The sequence below is a fragment of the Apostichopus japonicus genome, chromosome 2 (genome assembly GCF_037975245.1).
Source record: "Apostichopus japonicus isolate 1M-3 chromosome 2, ASM3797524v1, whole genome shotgun sequence".
Classification (NCBI taxonomy): Eukaryota; Metazoa; Echinodermata; class Holothuroidea; order Aspidochirotida; family Stichopodidae; genus Apostichopus; species Apostichopus japonicus.
In genome coordinates, this window is record NC_092562.1 from 24,859,054 (window position 1) to 24,878,840 (window position 19,787).

General features: G+C 38.4%; 1 protein-coding gene across 1 annotated transcript; it reads right to left on the reverse strand.

Annotated features, from left to right (window-relative positions):
* Window positions 1-15,063: 15,063 nt before the first annotated feature.
* LOC139983383 (uncharacterized) lies at window positions 15,064-19,787 on the reverse strand. The gene is made up of 2 exons (XM_071996909.1): window positions 19,465-19,787; window positions 15,064-17,486 (listed from the first exon to the last, which is right to left on the reverse strand). Exons 1-2 carry the CDS (start codon window positions 19,613-19,615, stop codon window positions 15,640-15,642), a joined length of 1,998 nt encoding a protein of 665 aa, XP_071853010.1. The 5' UTR covers window positions 19,616-19,787; the 3' UTR covers window positions 15,064-15,639.

The following is a 19,787-nucleotide window of genomic DNA, read 5'->3' on the forward strand; positions in this document are numbered from 1 at the left end:
GAATTTCCATGATTTTTATGTTAGAAAATGTATTTGAATGGGTCATTGCAAAATACGAGTATACAAATGGCGTGTGGTCCCGGACTTCTTATAGTGATACGATTGGGTTCTGAGCCTACTCATGAAGCAAAATATTCCAATTTTACCGACAATAAAATGTAGATCGAAGAAACACTATAGGAGGTATAGGCAGGTAAAAAGAAGGTGCTTGGAAAGTATTGCAACTCCCGTGCCTTTTAAAGTAATATATACAAGGGTTCTTTCATGTGGATGAGCTGAGAGGTATGGCAAGAAATGTGAAGGCAGCTGGATTATAACAGTCATTGCAGCTCCTTTTAATTACATAACAAACAAGAGCTATACGACATATCTCTTCTGCTCATTACAGAGATCATGCGAGCATTCTGTAGTCTCTCAATCCCTCTCAAGCTACCCGACTTAATCAATGTCCATCTTGTTACTTTTGCCTATTATTGTATTTATCGTTTTAAACCTATAGTAATATATTCGATGACGTTTTCACATACAATAAAGACGTACACAACTATAATATATACTAGACATGCTGACGATATCCGTACACCAAGGCCTAGAACTAAATTCGTTACACACAGCGTACGCTATCGTGTAAATAACAACTGGACATAATCTGCCAAACTCTCTCAAATCACATGTCTCTCCGCCACTTTCATTCAAAAAGAATCTAAGTCAGGTATATATAGATAAGTATTATTTCTTTTATACTTTGCATTGTTTTCTATTTCTCTTATATTTTTCTTCGTTTTCTTCTTCGTTTTACTTTTGCCTATCAATGTATTTATCGTTTTAAACCAATAGTAATATATTCGATGACGTTTTCACATACAATAAAGACGTACACAACTATAATGTATACTAGACCCTTATTTGTTTTTTCGTTTTCTGTTTTCTTTTTTCCTCGGGAGTGACTCTACTATAGTTATAGGCCTACTACTTATAGATCACTTCCCTTCTTATTGTAAAATGAATTTGTTAATTAATATTTCTTTGTTACTAGTTCAATTTTTGTACACTGAGGAAAAAACAAATAAATGAAATGAAATGGGATAACGATGCATTATGGTAAAATATGGCAAATTGAGGATGTTACAAATACGAAGAATCGTGTAGTATCCTACTTTTTCAGGAAGACTTAATTTGAATTGTGTTAAATCAAGGTGTAATAATGATGAAACAATTGAGATACACGCATCATATTTAAAGACAATATAAATGTGAACGATAACGCGAACCATTTATCTCGTGTTTATTGATATCAGACCGGAGTTGTCGTCCATTCGTCTCGCACATACCAGATAAAACAGCTGTATATACCAGAATGCATCGAACATATGGCAAGCCGTTTTTAACATTTACCTCGCTATTCTACTTAAGTAGAATTAATTCCACTTAAGTAGAATACAATTAAGCTTAAGTGAAATTAATTGCACTTAAGTAGAATTGCATTTTACTTAAGCTTAAGTGTATTCAAACGGTTTTTGTCTATATCGTATTTTACTTAAGTAAAATTCAATTTAGCTTAAGCTTAATTGAATTAAGCTTAAGTAAAATACAATTCTACTTAAGTAAAATACAATTCTGCTGAAGTAAAATGCAATTCTACTCAAGTAAAATGCTTTTCAACTTAGGCAAAATGGCTTTTCAATTTCACTTAAGCTAAATTGTATTTTACTTAAGTGAAATAGAATTACGCTTAGGTGAAATGTGATTGGTCAATCTATTTCACTTGAGTGAAATAGAATTACGCTTATGTGAAATTTATTGCACTTAAGTAGAATTGCATTTTACTTAAGCTTAAGTGTATTCCACTTAAGTTCAAACGGTTTTTGTCTATATCGTATTTTACTTAAGTAAAATTCAATTTAGCTTAAGCTTAATTGAATTAAGCTTAAGTAAAATACAATTCTACTTAAGTAAAATACAATTCTGCTGAAGTAAAATGCAATTCTACTCAAGTAAAATGCTTTTCTACTTAGGCAAAATGGCTTTTCAATTTCACTTAAGCTAAATTGCATTTTACTTAAGTGAAATAGAATTACGCTTAACTGAAATGTGATTGGTCAATCTATTTCACTTGAGTGAAATAGAATTACGCTTATGTGAAATGTGATTGGTCAATCAGTATGCTACTCATTGCGTCACTGTACTTGCAGCGAAGTCCCGACTTTGTACACTATTATAGGTACCGCACCACAATTAGAGTAGTGTTCATCCGCTCAAAAGGTTAACCATTGTCAGAAATGAGGTAAAAGTACCTAAGGCAAATCTTGTTTAAGTATGTTATAAGTTACTGTCATCGTTTGTTTTGCCTTCATATGGAAGAGCATAATTTAAAGTACAGATGGTGTGAAAATAGGGAGGATCGAAGGTGATGTAAACCATTTTAGAAAATCTTTGGTTAGGTGTTGATATTACTCCGAACGAGCAAATGGAAGGGTGGGGTTTCAGTATGATAAACTTGCTCCTCTTCTAGCTCAAAATCTAAAGTTAGACCTATGTTGAGGAAAAACTTAGTCTTAAAGTTGCCTGTACACGGTTTAAGAGCAAATACGCTGACTATTATAGTTCGTTTTTTCAGAGCTGAATGTGATGATCCAACAATCTTTATGATCCTTATGTTTGGCCTGAAGGCATTTATTTCGCTGGTACAGACCAAATCGCAACGTTTTTATCTCTTTCTAACCATGTGCATTAATTTGGTGATTGACGTAGCGCAGGCAAATAGGCAAAACGAGCGACTTGAAGTTAGCACTCCTATTTCCGCAGCAAATACACTCTTGTGTGTACACGCACATGTGATAGCCTATTATATTTTACGTACACTATCGCGAACGTATGCAGCCTACCATGCCCCGTTGGAATACATATAGCGTTGCACATAATACACTCAAACCACAGTTCATAAACTGTTCTTCGAAATCGCTGAAATAAAATTCACAGATCAACTTTACAGTAAAAGGAAACTTAAAAAGTATTTGGAACACCGAAAGATGAAACTTGGCGGAATCGATGTCAGAGCAGAATGTAGTACAGTACCGAGAAGCTTAGGCTTCGCAGAACTGTCCGATTGTAAACGTTAGAGTAGCCTATATTGGAACATTCTTCGCCACTGGAGCTTAACATCGCAATGTAAACAACGAAGAGTCTGCTGTTCAAATATATGTTGTGTTATACAAAGACCACGAAACCACCGATCTACTACATATATGGCTGCTTTAGGAGTTTTTAAAAACATATCTAATTTATAAGAAATTTCACCGAAAATTAAGGAAGAAATTAATCTGTATACAAACTCGGTTTTTGTTGTGATAACTGTAGGTACTGTATGGAGCGTGGGCCGGTAATGTCGCAATCTGCATTTGCGAAGGTGACGTCACGTTCTGTACTGTTCAAATCATATTTAAAACGCCATCCTTAACGATTAAAAAATCGTTTCTCTGTCAAACGAAACATTAGCGTTCTCATACTTTGACAACATGTTTGTAAAATTATTCTCCGTTTTGTAAGGTAACTTTTTAGGGCTACCAGTCAATCCTTTTAATAACATTTTTAATGATACTAAAACCCGTATTGAACTTTGCCTAAAAAAACAACAATTTTAAGTCCTATTTAGATGGCATTGATGACCATCAAGTATACTCTTAATTCAAATTGTGGTTATTATGATCAAACCTTATTTCTGAATACTGTCAGTGGTTTAAAACATAATTTGTCTGTTTTTCACATAAATATAAGAAGCCTTTCTAAGCATTATACTGATTATTGCATATCTTGAATGTCTATCCCACGACTTTGATGTAATAATGCTAACTGAAATAGGAAAATGTCACTCACAGTCCTTCCGCAAATTATTAGCTGATTATGCTTTTGAGTTTTTTCTTCTGATTCCAAATACGGTGGTGTTGGAATTTTCATTAAAAAGAAGTTCGTGAACAACATCACAATCAGGAATAAACAAATACGTCGAAACATGCATGAGTTGTCAATGTCTCCATTGCCAAATCGAATATACCTGTTTGGATGTTGCATGTAATAACCAATGCTATACTTTCAAGGGCGTAGGAACCGGGGGGGGGCTGGGGGGCGCCAGCCCCCCCAGTGAAAAATGTGGAGGGGCGGAAGCCCCCCCCCGCTTCGCAAGTCAGAAAACCCCTTTTTCATTTCCAAATGAGAAAAAAAATCTCATTTGGCGCACCAAATTGCATCTAAGGCCAGGTGAAAATACAAAATTAAGTTTACAAAATGGAGTGGGTGTTGAAGTGTGCTATATTGCACCAAATTGCATCTGAGGCCACCTGGAAATGCAAAAATTTCCAAAGGGGAGGAGGAACCCACTCCCCTTAGACCCCTCCCCCAGACCGTCCATCAGTCTTCAGCCCCCCCACTCAAAAGTACCTTCCTACGCCACTGTATACTTTTATAGTCTGTTATCTATGGCAAGCCATGTGGGACAAACACTGCATAATATATCCGCGTATTAATTCGAATATATACGCGTATATATTATTAGCCAATCATATGGCTTAAATATATCCGCGTATTAATTCGAATATATACACGTATTAATTCGAATATATACACGTATTAATTCGAATATATACACGTATTAATTCGAATATATACACGTATTAAATAAAATAAATATGGGGATTAAATCCAATATATGCACGGATTAATTAGAGTTACACGAAAAAAAAACATTTCCGCTCTTGCTGTGTACATATGCCAACGATAAATGTTTTGGCGGGCTCTCGAGATCGCTTCAAAAAGCGAAACTTTACACATGTAGGCTATAACACATATATTCGAATTAATACGCGTATATATTCGAATTAATACGCGGATATACTATGCAGTGTTTGTCCCACATGGCTTGCCATAGTTATCGGCATACCAAAGGCAACATTAAACACTTTGTTGAGGCTCTATAGAGGCTACAATATTGTCTGCAAACCGTAATGCACTGTGTGTTTTGCTGGAGATCTAAATACTGACCTCCTAAAAAGTCAACACTACCCCTGCAGTTAATGACTACCTAAATCTTATGAGATGTAGTTTGTTCACCCCTTCCATTACATTTCCAACTAGAATCATACTGAAAACACTATATCTCTCATTGACCATATTTTCGTCCGTTTGCCAGCTGATTGCTTCACTGCGAACATTTCCTCCGGCAATCATGTATTGTGACGTAAGTGATCACTTACCAAACATCTGTTTTATCAGCAATACTGTCAAAAACACAGAAAAGTGAATACCAATGTTTAGCTTATACAACAATAGAAATTTTATTACTTTGTTCAGTTAGTTGAATCTACTGACTTCTCGTATAGATATGCTCTTTCAAATGTTAACGATGCCTATAACGCTTTTATTCTTAAACTTCGTACTTTACATGACGCCAGTTTTCCTAAAGTTAAACTGTCTAGAAATAAGTTAAGGGATAAGCCATGGTTTACAGCGGGTCTTAAAAGTTCAATTTGTCACAAAAATATTCTCTTTAGTAAGTATATTGATCATCCGTCTCCTGAAAGACGTGCAAATCTTGCAAAGTATATAGATGCATCCTTAACAAATCTATTAGTATATGCTAAATCTCAGAAGTATTCTTGATGCTAGTAAATTCTCTCCTCGAAAAACATGGGCTACACTAAACGAACTCCTAAATAGCCAAAAAAGAAGAGTAGTCCAGTTTTTTAACAACCTTGTTCACAACAATACATCGATTACTGATGACGCTGGTATTGCCAACGCTTTTAACCACTACTTCATAAATATAGGGAAAAAACTTGGAGAAATTATTCACTGCAAGAATGACGCTAACCAGTTTATGGATGCTGGTTCGCCGCAAACCATATTTCTTAAACCTGAAGAAATACTCAAAGGGATCAACTCTTTGAAAGATGGTAAATTTCCCGGTATTGATGGAATCACTCCTAATGTCTTGAAATCAGTTTGTCATGTCATAGTCCCCATTTTGTCTTATATTTTCAATCTTGTGCTCTCCTCTGCATGGTATCTACCCTGATGGCAGTGACGGAGCGTCCATACAGTCAGGGGGGGGGGGCGGATGCTTTCAGCTTTTTACCACTTTTTACTTATTCGCGATTATTGACTTTTTTTGCGCTCTCATCTACCTATTGACATTTGTCACATTGTTTTGGTGATGACACCTATTTATTCTTCGTTTATCTGCAAATTAGCAAGGCCCGGAAAGGGTCATTTCCGGCGATCTAGGGAGTATCTTTACTCAAGAATTTCGGTACGCTCCGCGCCAACTCGTGGTGGCGCTCCGCTTAGATAGTGTCGGAAGCGCCCCCACAGACAATTCTCGCCCCTCTGACCAATACCCCTAGCTCCGCCATTGCCTGATGGCCTTAAAGTAGCTAAGGTTATCCCGATTTATAAAAAGGGTGGTCACAAACTTCCTGAAAACTATCGCCCTATTAGCTTATTACCCTGTTTCAACCAATAACTTGAAAGAATAATTGAAAAACGTCTACGTGACTATTGTGATAAGAATGATATCCTCTATGATTTTCAGTGTGGTTTTAGGAAAGGTCATGACCCTATTCATGCTTTTCTTGAAAACGTTACATTGTATTCGTTCATACTTAGACAAGGGCGAAAATGTTCTTGTCTTTACTTAGATCTGAAGAAGGAGTTTGATACCGTCGATCATAAAATTCTCCTTAAAAAGCTTTATGCATACGGCATTCGTTGAAAAGCATATGATGTCATGTCCAGCTACCTATCCAATAGAAGACAGTGTATGTATGTTAATGGTATTTTATCTGACCAGTTTATTCTTAATACTGGCGTTCCTCAGGGGTCAGTGTTGGGACCATTTTTATTTCTTATTTATGTCAACGATATTAGTAACGTAGTTCCTAACGATCATTTGAGGCTCTTTGCTGACGACACCAACGTGCTTGTCCATGACACAAATTGTGTAAATCTTCATTCCAAGGCCAAAGCGACTTCAGGGAAACTAAAATATTGGTTTGACGCAAACAGACTTTCACTACACCTTGGCAAAACCAATTATACAGTTTTTTTACTGTAGAGTCAGTGGCGTAGCCAAGGGGGCGTAGGGGCGACAGCCCCCCCCCCACGAAAGCTTGTCGCCCCCGACTGGGATTTTAGGCGTCGAAAAAAAATTACATGTGCGAAAAATATATCATTGGTCTGAATGGTCTCGAATCTCTATGATGACCACTCATGAACGAAACTAGATGGCTGCTATCCAGCCTGTCAAGTGCCATCTCCAGCGATCTGGCAGGTATTGAAATCTGAAATTTTCTTGGGACACTGCGCGCCAACCGATGGTGGCGCTCCGCTTAGATAGTACTTGCGGCCGGAATACTCGAATCGATTGCGTTCCCCCACGTTCCAAATCGGATTCACGCCCCTGCTTATGCAGCATTTACACTAGGCCACGTTCTCCACGATTCCCACAATTTGAGAGAATCGTGAGGAGCGTGGGAGGTCGTGTGACAGAATCGTGGTGGTCTTGAGGGAACTTGGTTGAATCGTGATGATCGTCATGAACGTGACAAAATTTTTGACAGTCAAAAATTTTGTCACGATTGTCCCGATCTGAGACCAAACCGTGAAAGCGCGTGAAAGAACGTGGGAATCGTAGTACAGCTGAACTGAGCGTAACAGAGCGAAACAGACCTTGGTGCACTATCGCAGGGGATCTTGCTGGATTTTGAAACACGATTTCCTCAAGTTTCACTACGATCCACTACGTGAGGAACACGCTCTACTACGATTCGTCAAGATGCTTTGAGAAGCGTGAGTAATTTATTCACGCTCTGTTACGATCTGCTGCGGTAGCCGCGTTTGGCTCCCACGATCTGACACGTTAGGTTAGGTCCCCGCACGATTCCGATTTTGCATATGAAAGGGCCCCCACGCTCTCCAAGATTCATTGCCATTTGAGCGCTTCACACGAAAACATCTGACCTTTGAGACCAGCTATAGCCTAGTTTCTTTTATTTGTCTTGTGTTTTAGGACCCAGGTTGTGTTAAGAAGTTGAGAATGGTGCCCCAACTGGTTCCTTCTTTCTGCACTTAACCACCGTCTCACCCACCACCTTCTAGGTCTTCTCCTTGGCCTCCTCAGCCTTCCACTCTTTTCCACCCTGCTCCGTTTTGCCTCTTCTTCTTGCCGCTGCCCTCTTTTTTTAGCGACAATATAAGCATAAACCAGAATTGCCAATTCAATATCTTCTTCATCTCTTGGAAGCATGCTTCCTCATTGTTTCTCTGGAACGAATGAGAGAGTGGCCCCGGCCTCCTCTTTATACCCCAATCGGGATTCAAGCGTGGTAATTTTAGTCAAATCGTGTACATAAATCTTAGGAGATCTTAACAGAACTTGATGAACCTGAGGGACCTCAACAGAACTTAGCAGAACGTGGCAGAACGCGAGAGCTTATCGTGGTGATCGTAAGATAACTTGAGGGAACGTAATGAAAATCGTCGCAGGCCTTGACCGGAAGGCACTGGTTTCCTAGCAAAGCGTTATAAATCGTAACAAAACGTTTGAAAGCGTCTGAAAGCGTGGAAAAAGAAAAAAAAACATTAATATATCGTGGAGCTCCACGCTTTTTGAAAAATCGTGGCGATCGTGGGAATCGTGGTCTAGTGTAAATGCAGCATTACAAGGCCTGGGAAGTGTCATTTCCGACGATCTAGGAGGTTTTTTTAGCTAAAAATTTTGGTACGCTGCGCGCCAACTGGTGGCGCTCCGCTTAGATAGTAACAAGATGCCCTCCCAGGAAATGGTCAAGCCCCCCCCAGCGCCCCCCCACTGAAAAAAATCCTGGCCACGCCACTGTGTAGAGAGCATGTTTTTCTTCCCTGCCCAGATTCTTTTACTCTTAATAATACTCAGATTTGTAGAACAACTTGTGCCAAATACTCGGGGGTTCTTATTGATGATAAAATGACCTGCAAGCCACACATATATGCATATATATATATAACAGCATTATCAAGTACACAGGCATTTTCTATCGCCTTAGATGTTCACTTCCACTCACGGTCGCTCTCCAGATTTACTATGCACTAGTCTACTCTAGGATATCCTACGGTGTGGAAACGTATGTTATGACCAATATTTCCGTTCTAAAGCCTTGACAAGTCCTACAAAATAGAATTCTAAAAACGATCACGTTCAACCACTGGCGTTTTTCTACTAATACTCTGCACAGTAATCTTGGTGTCCTCAAAGTCAACGATGTTCATATTTTCAAAATATGTACTTTTGCGTACAAATGTTTTAACTTTAAATTTTAAATGTTTAAAAATTAAATTTTAAATTGTTAAATTTGCAGTAAGAAAAAATTTGCAGTAGGCTAATTACTGTGCCACCTGTAACACATGTTATCGTGTAACGAACACAGCGCAGTAGTTACTGATGCACGGTTGTGGAACATGAACAGAAGTTACTGTACTAGCTATGAGTATTGGCTGCCCAATCGCCTACAACTGGTATACAATATGGCTATATAAATATAGGCTATATATATAGGCTATATATATAGGCTATATATATAGGCTATATATATAGGCTATATATATATATAGCCTATATATATATATATATATATATATATATATATATATATATATATATATATATATATATATATATATATATATATACCAGTTGTAGGCGATCGGGCAGCCAATACATTCGGTATACATCGGTATACATCTTTGTGCTTCTGTTTGTACGATGTATAGCGTCATGCGGTATTGTTGAATCTTGAAAACGACCCAGTAGGACTATTTATAGGTATATGAATTCTCACGTGTTGATGTCAAACCTTACACAGTAATACTCAAGTAAGGCATTGATATTATATTATATTTTACAATGAATACCGGTATTAGTGTGCATGAATACTTTTGTTCGGACCATTGCACACATAAAGATTGTTTTCTTCATGAAATGGTATACCGTATATACGTACTATTTGAGCGTTCCCTTATAGCATCAAGTATAATAAAAATGGATATAGTTTGTTTATGAAATCATCTCGCACTCGGTCAAACGGTGTGACTCCATGATATAAAGTGAGTCGAATATAGTTATTAAATCCGATTTCAGAGTACCCGTGTACAGCCGAACTCCCAGTCCACAGAACTGTGGAAGAGTCCAGACTGTAGCCCTGCTGATTATCAGCGGCATGTACGGGACGTTACTGGGTGGGAGAGGGTAGGGTAGAAGAACATTTTAAATCTCCCCGAAGCGAAACTGAAACTGACTGATTTATGACGGGCCATGGACCTGTATGAAGTTAAGAGCGTCCTGGGCTTAGAGGAGTTGCAATCAATAGGATGGGTGAAGGCTTTGTAAGACTTGTTAAAGTCATGCAAAATATAGTGGTACCTTTGCACCAGTGTCGGGATTAATTTGCTTTATTTTCTATTCTAATAATTATTTTTCGATTATTTTTGCCTTCTCTGAAACAATTGTAGTTGCGAGGAATCGATCCCAACTGATAATAGGGGTGATGGCCAGACCACTCCTTCCCCACCCTCACCCCACCCCTCACATACGCCTCTGCTGATTATGCCACATGTGAATTAAACGTCCGCAGGTTTCAGTGTACTTTACGCTATTACTTCAGATATGGATGAGTCCCTTGTCTGATTGATCAATTCCATACTACGCCCAATCACCTACAACTGGTCATTGCCGATGCGAACATGCGAAGGAGGGGTGGGGGTAAGGTGAGGCAGATGGAGGTGAAGGAGACGGCTTTCATTTAACGACGGGGACATTTTCGTTATGAGTACATCAACGCCGGCAATTTCGTCAATGTTCAAGATGAATTATCAGACTGGAATGTTTGTGGAATATACATCCTGGAAAACTCTGAAAGCGGGGAGCGTGATAGTATATAGGAGATTCTCTGCTTTAAGTTACCTGTAATTTGCCAAAGAAAGTCAGCTTTTATAGGCTGTATCATACATTGTTGACAGGTTTGCACAATTGAATGAAAACGGTCGTACCTTCCCCCGCAGTTCAGTTTGTATTGCGATTCGCATGCACGGCTCTGTGAATAGCTCCATTGATTTACACACTAACTGTGTGTGAATGAATCATAGAGAGTTTTCAAAATGGCATCCACTTCAGGGTATAGTTGTATATCCATCGTATGATAGCTGGTAGCATCCACTACAAGTGTGGGGGTGCATTTACACATTATTTTATCCAATGGCATTTGCAACCTGTGGCTAAAAGGGGTGAATGTTTATAGCATATCAGGTCTGAACTCGTCGCGGAACCACTATTTCACCATTGAATATATAAAATGCCCCTTTATAGACTGACATCCAACACAGAAGACCATGATTACACACAAGTGGACACCGTAACGTAATAACATTAATTAAACCATGCCTGTGTGCAATTGATATAGCAACAATACAACACATGATCAAATAACAGAAACATTATTCGTAACTAGGCTTACACAACTCTTACATTACTCTGGTTGTGATGTGACACCCTCTACTTGAAATCTTATTTCAACGCGTCTCTTCATGTTTTGTGTGTGTGTGTGTGGCTTAAGTACTATGTGAAGACGCCGATCATTTCCTTTTCGGTTCTTAGCTTTCAATGGGCATCTCTTCGTTTCCATGAAGAGCGCTGTCTACCTTCAGTTTTAAAAGTCGACCAAAGGAGCTGTTGTTTTGTTTCTCCAAGATCGATGTACACGCTGCTCCGAGTGATCTAAGTAAAACTTCATTATCCATTCCAATATAAACACGAACATATACCGATCCCAAGCTCTACACTATATATATTTGTTTGTTTTTTTACTTTTCTGAAATAAAAATACATTCATAATAATGTAAGATTTGACAATATTTTTGACCCATTCGCAGAGAAAATGCAAAATAAAACATAAAGACAGTGTGTAAGTGATGTCCTGTTTTCAACACATGTGTCATTTCAAATTAACAGTCGGGCGCCTAATTTGACTAAATTTGACCGTAAAACGTAATGCCCCCCCCCCCCCTCCCAAACAGACAGCAAAACTGAAGTTTGGTTTCAATGATGCTACATGAATAATCTTATATGAATGTCACACACTAAGCTGTAGGGTATAGCCAGGATGAGCAACATACTTCAATCCAATTAGTCCAGCAAGAAGCATCGAGATATGAAAAATAATATACACACTGGCGGGTGATGACCGAGATGAAACTTTCCTTATATTCAGCTTACAGATTGATCTCTACCAAAAACAACAGGCTTTTTCTAGTCAATGTGGTACACCTACAGTCCGTACATTAAGCAGGCGCCGGGCGATTTTTATCACCTGGTCTCCAAGATTTTCGGTCTGGTTTGCCTCTAAAACATCTAAATAGGCGACAGTTAATTTTCGTAAACGTCGCCTGGTCATTTCCCCAACGTTGCTACTTACAAACCTGAAGTTCAATTGTGGCACTGAATCTCGACAATTGCGAAATACGACGGAAAACTTGAACAACGGAAGCATAGATATAATACCGATGATTCACAATGATATCGTCCATTCCAATAGCAACGTTTTCATGTACCAATGTATACAACGTTCATTACACACCTTTGTGCACTGGCATATATGCAGCGACGTACATGGCAACTCCAAAAGTTACCGACACACTGAAGTCAATGGAGATTTGTTTGAGACTTCTGATTCTTATTTACGGATGCCCTTAGGATAATTTCTAATTGCCAACAGCCTCTCCTATTCTTATTAGGCGAAACGCACATGTTATCTGCTAGGCTGGTCGGTGGGAGATATGGTAGATAATGAAACAAGGCTTCAACAAAATGACCTTTGACCTCCACCAAAAAGAATAAGCTTCTTGTGTTTAATGTGTCACAACCACATACTAAATATGAGATTGGTCCAAGCTTCCCGTCTTGAGATATCGTGTTTACAAGGATTTCACAATTTGACCCCTGGTGACTCCAAATGATATTTGACCTCCCCAAAACAATAGGTTTCTTATACTTAATATGGTTCTCCTGCAAACCAAATATGAGATTGGTCCAAACTTCCCTTCTTGAGATATCGTGTTAACAAGCAAGGCGTCACACACATACACATACACACACACACATACACACAGTCATCCGCCTGCATGACTACAAAGGGAACGAGTATCGTCGAAACCAAAAAGAAACACAGTGAACACTTATAGCTGGACTGGATCAGGGGGCTGTTATACTAATATTCTGGATTCAGTACGGTCATAGATTCGACTGCCAGCGAACAACTAATGACTCAATGGTATTTTTTAAACGTGTATGGTATGCCACACGGGAAGTAATTGCTGATTTATTTTCCTTACGAATAAATTATTACCGGTATTAATTCTATTTAATGCCAGTATTAATTCTATTTAATGCCGGTATTAATTATGTGTAATGCCGGTATTAATTTTATATAATACCGGCATATGGAGCTGCATGGTGATCATTGGCTGAGAATTAATGCCGGTATTAAATAGAATTACTACCGGTAAGAATTTTAATTCGGACGGACATTTAATCAGCAATTATTGCCCGATGGCCTACCATAAACGTGTCCTCGTTGTATGGACCCGTGTATGAGAAAAAAAAAAGAAGAGAGCTATAAACGAACGCTAATGGTGCAAGGCACATACACTAGTGACGTCATCAAACACGACGCCCATAAACAGTCTAAAAGCTTGCGTACGAATACAAATAGAAATGCCTGCAATACAGCCTGGCCAAGCATACAAACGATTTACTTTTTGGATAAAAGAAAGGCGACAAAAAGAGGAACTCGTCACGATTGAGTGATTATTTATTTAACGCAACTGTGCACGAAAGCTTATTTAATTAAACCTTGGATGCATAATACAAGAGTTATTACTACTATGCTCTTTGTTTAATTTGTAGTGTCTTCTGTACATCGAACCATGCAGACGATGGCGAAGTGAATTAACTTTGCTTCAACGTTGTACTTTAGTCTATCAGTTGGCAACTTGCTATAAAAGTAATCTCAATAGGGTGTTTTCGTATAAACCATACGTTGTTTAAAAAAATACGACGGTGCATTTTGTAGAAGCTTGGAAGTAAATCTTTTCTTAATGTTAGCATTCAAATTTTCATTTACCGAAATGCATCTCAACAAAGCTGTTCTCTTTTCGATTACCGATAATCTGCAGAAAACATAAAATATATGGGAAAAACCTCCGTTTAATAATAAGTGCCTAAAAGACTATATTTGTGTGTGTGAAACATTTACCAAGTCGCTTACTGGTCAACGACAGATATGTCTTGCCTACGCTTCTGTCAGTATCACTGTCCCGGTCATAGGTTAATTGAGTTTGGTATAGCATTGCACACACACACACACGCACGCACACACACACACACACACATATATATATATATATATATATATATATATATATATATATATATATATATATATATATATATAATTGCACTACACAGTGCATGATCATTCACCTGAAAGCGGATCGTGATGTTTACTTGGCGTAACGCCGTCACGGTCACACGATTACAGTCTCGATGTTAGGGAATTGGGGTATAGAGAGTACATCAAACTGTATAGTTAACTAAGTGACAAAACATATCAACAATAGGGAAAATTGTGAAAGGAAGCACTCCAAAAATTCAGAGGGCTTGTCTAGTAGAGCGCTCCCATAAGTAAATAGAGAGAACAATACAAGAACAATACAAGAAAACAGTAACACCCACATACCAACCCAACAATACATAAATATACACATATGCATACACAATTGAATACAAATAAACACACGAATATATATATATATATATATATATATATATACATATATATATATATAGCTGAAAGTGGCTCGTGATGTTTACTTGACCTAACGCCGTCGCCGTCGATGTTAGGGAATTCGGTATAGAGAGTACATCAAACTCTTTAGTTTTCGTGTCATGGGTGACTTTTCTTTAAATAAAAAAAAAAAACGAATGAATTTCGTCCAAGCCCAATTTTTGTGGTTTGAAACATTTAATGGGGATTCATTTTGGACGAATTATTACCTTCTCTTTTGGTCATTTTGTTTTAATAACATGCATACCAACACTACGTTAATGCGTTCATACCTTGGCCTAAGCATTTATCAATGAACATGTATTCACTATACGCCTGACGATCCGCGCAGAAAAGTTGCCAGCGGGTGGTATTTTGCTCATCCTTGCCTAGTACATATCCACGAAGAAAACACAGAGACGCCAATTTAGTAATTTGTAAAAGTGATACCGTCACCTCCCCTCTCCCTTGCTTTAAGAAGCAAAATGATATCAATGCAACAGGGACCATTTGCTGACACAGGTCAATACCCTATAAATGAAAGCCCGTTACGCCACTTGACCTTTTCCACTTCTATTGTACCCTCCTTGCACTATAATGAAACGAAGAAATGGCGAAGACATTTCTGAACTCCTTGGTTAAGAAAATCAATAATAACGAAAATCCAAATTAAAAGTGTTTTGTTTTTGCCTGTAAAAAAGAAAGTATTAACATTGTCGAATAGTACCCTGGTTCATCAGTCTTTGTTATTGAAACTGATACACCTTTGGCGGATGAAATTATAAACAAACTTCATTTTGGAACCTCTTTCTTGTTTACGGAATGATGTTGAATTACCCCAAAGTGCTGAAACCAAAGCCCGATCTTTAGTTAGTTTTGACATACTACTGTGCGCGAAATGAATAGCTACGGGGAATGAAAGGGTTTTCTGACTTTTCAAGCACATAGGTTTAGAAGGCTGAGTCATTATATTATCACAACTGAATGGTAAGCTGAATATTCTGTCCAATGAGGCAACTAGCCATTCACTTCTGATTTGACCATCTGCCATGAGCTTTCGGAGACACAACATATCAGAAACGTGTGGTGAGCCTTTAACTGTAAATTCGGGAAGGGACTCCCATGGAATATTTGCCATGAGAGTAGCGACACGTGTATATTCACTTGCATTGCCAGACACAAGTGCTGGAACAAAACGTTGATAAACAGTAAGAGCACCATTGTGACAACGTTCTGTACTGGCTGGGAAGTTGATTGGCAGCACGTCAAAGTCTGACATCCACCCTCCACCTACTGCTGCCATGGCAAGGTATCTCAAGAAGCAGGCAATTTCATACTCAGCGTTGCCTCTTGTTGGGAAAGTAGCAAACTTTTCGCGCAAAGCTTGATACGATGGATGCCGTTTCGCGTCATCTTCATTGATAATTCTAGGTGTCCAACCGGCAGATGACCATGCATTATTCCAAGTTTCCAAAGTGTTTTCTTTGTCTTTCTTAACTGTGTCTTTATCGTCCGACAGACTTTGAAAATATGTATAAATGACGCAGTTATCGCATTTAATGTCTTTTAGGTTGTCATTAGCATATGGTACAGCATCAGTTTTGATTGGAACGGCTTCGATATTTGACAGTGAGAATCTCGTTTTACAGTGTTTATATCTTTCTGTGAATGTTTCGGGCGTCCAACTTAGAGGAGGTAATACATTCGTTGCTGCTATATCGCGAGAGTATCCTAAAACACACATATCCATTGCATATAGATCTAACATTTTCTCCCAGGACGTACTTGTATACATTTCTGTGCAGTCGTCATTGCCATCCAATGCAGAAAATTTCACCTTTAGTGATGATACATCTGACTTTATAAGATTACCAAGAACATCCACGCTTTCGTTCCAAGACTCATATACTAAATGTTGATCGAGTCCAAACTTTTCATCGTCATGAAATAGCATCCCTACTTGTGACTTGAGATGTTCCTCCTCCTCAATGGAGATATGTTCCAACGTTTTCTCAACAAACGCAGGGAAGTTCGAGCTTGTCTCGTTGTCCATTTTGCCTTCCATCCATTTTATGTTTTTGTTTGAGAGAAGTCTCCAGACAGAAATGAGACGAGAGCACGGATGGCGTAGAACCCCAATCTTCACATAACCATGAAATATACTTTTATCGAATGATCTGATCGGATGATGTCCTCCTAGATAATGACCGTTTACCTCTTCGCGCCTATCATCAAAAAGGAAAGACCTCTCCAAATGTTCCCCGCCGCTCTTCGATATGTGTATGAAGATGAGTTTGTTTACTTCTGAGATCTGGCTGTACCGGAGGAGTTCCGGGATTGATAATTGACTGACGAGTTCTCTTTCTCGTAATTGGCAAAAAGGAGGGTAGGGTAATTTAACCCAACCTGCTAGGCAAGCCCATTCGTTGCTTTCATCATCCTTCGTGCAAAACTGGGATACTGATGTGCCTTTCTGAGAATCTTTTTGGAGAGTCTGGAGCGTCCAACCGATTGGACACACTTCCATCAATAGTTCGTGATCTGTAACGTTTTGGCTACCATGGTTGTCCGCAAAGCGACTACCTGAAAGTAAAATACCAAAACATGAATGGAACGACACTATTGATCTTCGAATAACTTGCAGAGGCAATCTATTAAAAGTCGTCGTTGTCATCATCTATAGATGACTGCAACGACGATGATGCCGGCGGTGATGATCATGATAGCTGGTAATTGTCATGATCATAATTCACCACTTTTATATAGAGCTTAATTAAGAGGACAGATTGAGGATAGATGCGTTCTTAAGTAATTTTTGAAAATAAGCCACAAACTCAGTTTGTCTTAACTTGTCAGAGCAGAATATTCCGCACGAACGCTGAAAAGCACGATGACCACTTGACTGTGCGGCTACAGTAGGAGGTACAAATAATACTTTAGAACTAGAGCGTACTCGACGAGCTGAGAGCGTATACATAGCTATGTACAAGACTTTGGAAGTAGATGAATCAGGCCACGGATGTATTTGGAAGTGAGGAGTTGAACTAGTGCAATTGATTAGCGATGCAAAAGGAAGCCAGTGCAAACTACAAAGGACTGGAGTAGCATTAGTTGTAGATCCGGCACGTGGAACTGATCTTGCTGATTCCATGTTCCCCTTAGAGTCATAAAAACAAATCGCCATATATCTAACCAAATGTTTGGCCTTTCAGTCTGAGTGTATATTATTACCTCATTGCCTCTAAATAGGATCGATGTTATAATCACAGAAAGCAGTGAAGTACAGCTATTATTCTCCATTTGGTTCCTGTTGGTATCTGATTCCCAACAAATTTTCACTCATTTTTAGAGGAATCCTGTAACGACTTTTGCTTCAAGTTTTATCCAAAAGCGGATGCAATAAATGTATATAACAGCTTGCAACAAGATGTAGCGAACATAACTATTCCCGAGTCCTGATTCGTATATGTAACGTGGGCAGGATGATAGTATGTTAGACTGAAGCTAACTTATAATATTGGCTTTGAAAGCCAACTCTTCACATCTTCCTCAATGTTCTAGCATCAATCATACCCGCTATAGATTTCAGTTTCCATTATGTTTGACGATATATTATTTTATGTTGGAAAATGACAAAACTTCTGATTGCCAAGTGAACCCGGTCTTTTTACGAAAGGATCCTAATACGTTTAACTTCATATATACTCCTGCAATGTTTCCAGACTGGAAAAGCGTTCCGGAATACCTGACATAATGAACTGTGGTATAAACTACTAAGTTCTCCCAGTATTATGGAGGACTTACAAAGGGGGCTTAATTTCAATTACCGGCAATAGATCATGACGTCTAATTCTCTTGCATTTTACAGGTGCACTCCTGATGTCTCTTCTGTACTGAAACAAATTAATGTTTCTTTGAAAGATATTTGGTCGAAGAGATATACCATGGATATATATCATGGAATTCATACTTTGGGTAACGCAATCCATGCTTTCTTGAAATGGAATTCTATCTGGAGATACCGTGACTCCATCTGTGACTCTAACCTGGTTCGACGTTCATGACCACATTATGTGTAATATCTGGAATCTTATGAAGTGAGTAAGTAACTAAGTCAACTTTATTGAATCCCAGAAGGAAATTACAAATCTACGGTGAGCAATACAATGAATGATACCAAAAGGATGTATTTTCAAGTTTTAAGAGCGGTATAGTCGACAGACCCAAGTATGAGGTTTTCATGGCATCCATGTAAAATGAATGGATGGGTCGAGATGGAAGAGTTAAGTGAAATGACTAGAGATGAATGACCTTGGCGTTTGCTAGCTTGTGAAGTCAAACGGTGGTGTAAATTCAAATAACCAGGTCCACATCATCACTATCTATATATAGTTGTATTTGTTTTCTTCAAGTTAGCATATTTGTATCACCTGAATAATTAATGTTTGGTTTACATGGATATAAGAAAGAAATATTCCCAATTATTACCAGACTATATATATATATATATATATATATATATGCGTGTTTATAGGATATACAATAGAATATATGCGCTTACCTCTCATTTGTGTAAGAGAATCCCGGCGATTGTCTTTGACTCGCGAAACATTGTTGCCGCTCCGTAAGATATAATATACCGCAAATATGGTAGAAACTGCAACCAGGATTCCAAAACGTCGGAGATCTCCTTTGAATTTTCGATGTATCATGATGTGTTCAACTTAGTGCTTGAGCACGCGTAGAGATACTGTAAGATATGTTTATATCATAACAGGAGAAGGGATGAGCTGATTATATCTGCGTCTATGTAAATGTTTCAGTCTATAACGTGTTAACGTCGACAGTACTCAAACAGCAATATTTAGCCCATATGCACGTAAA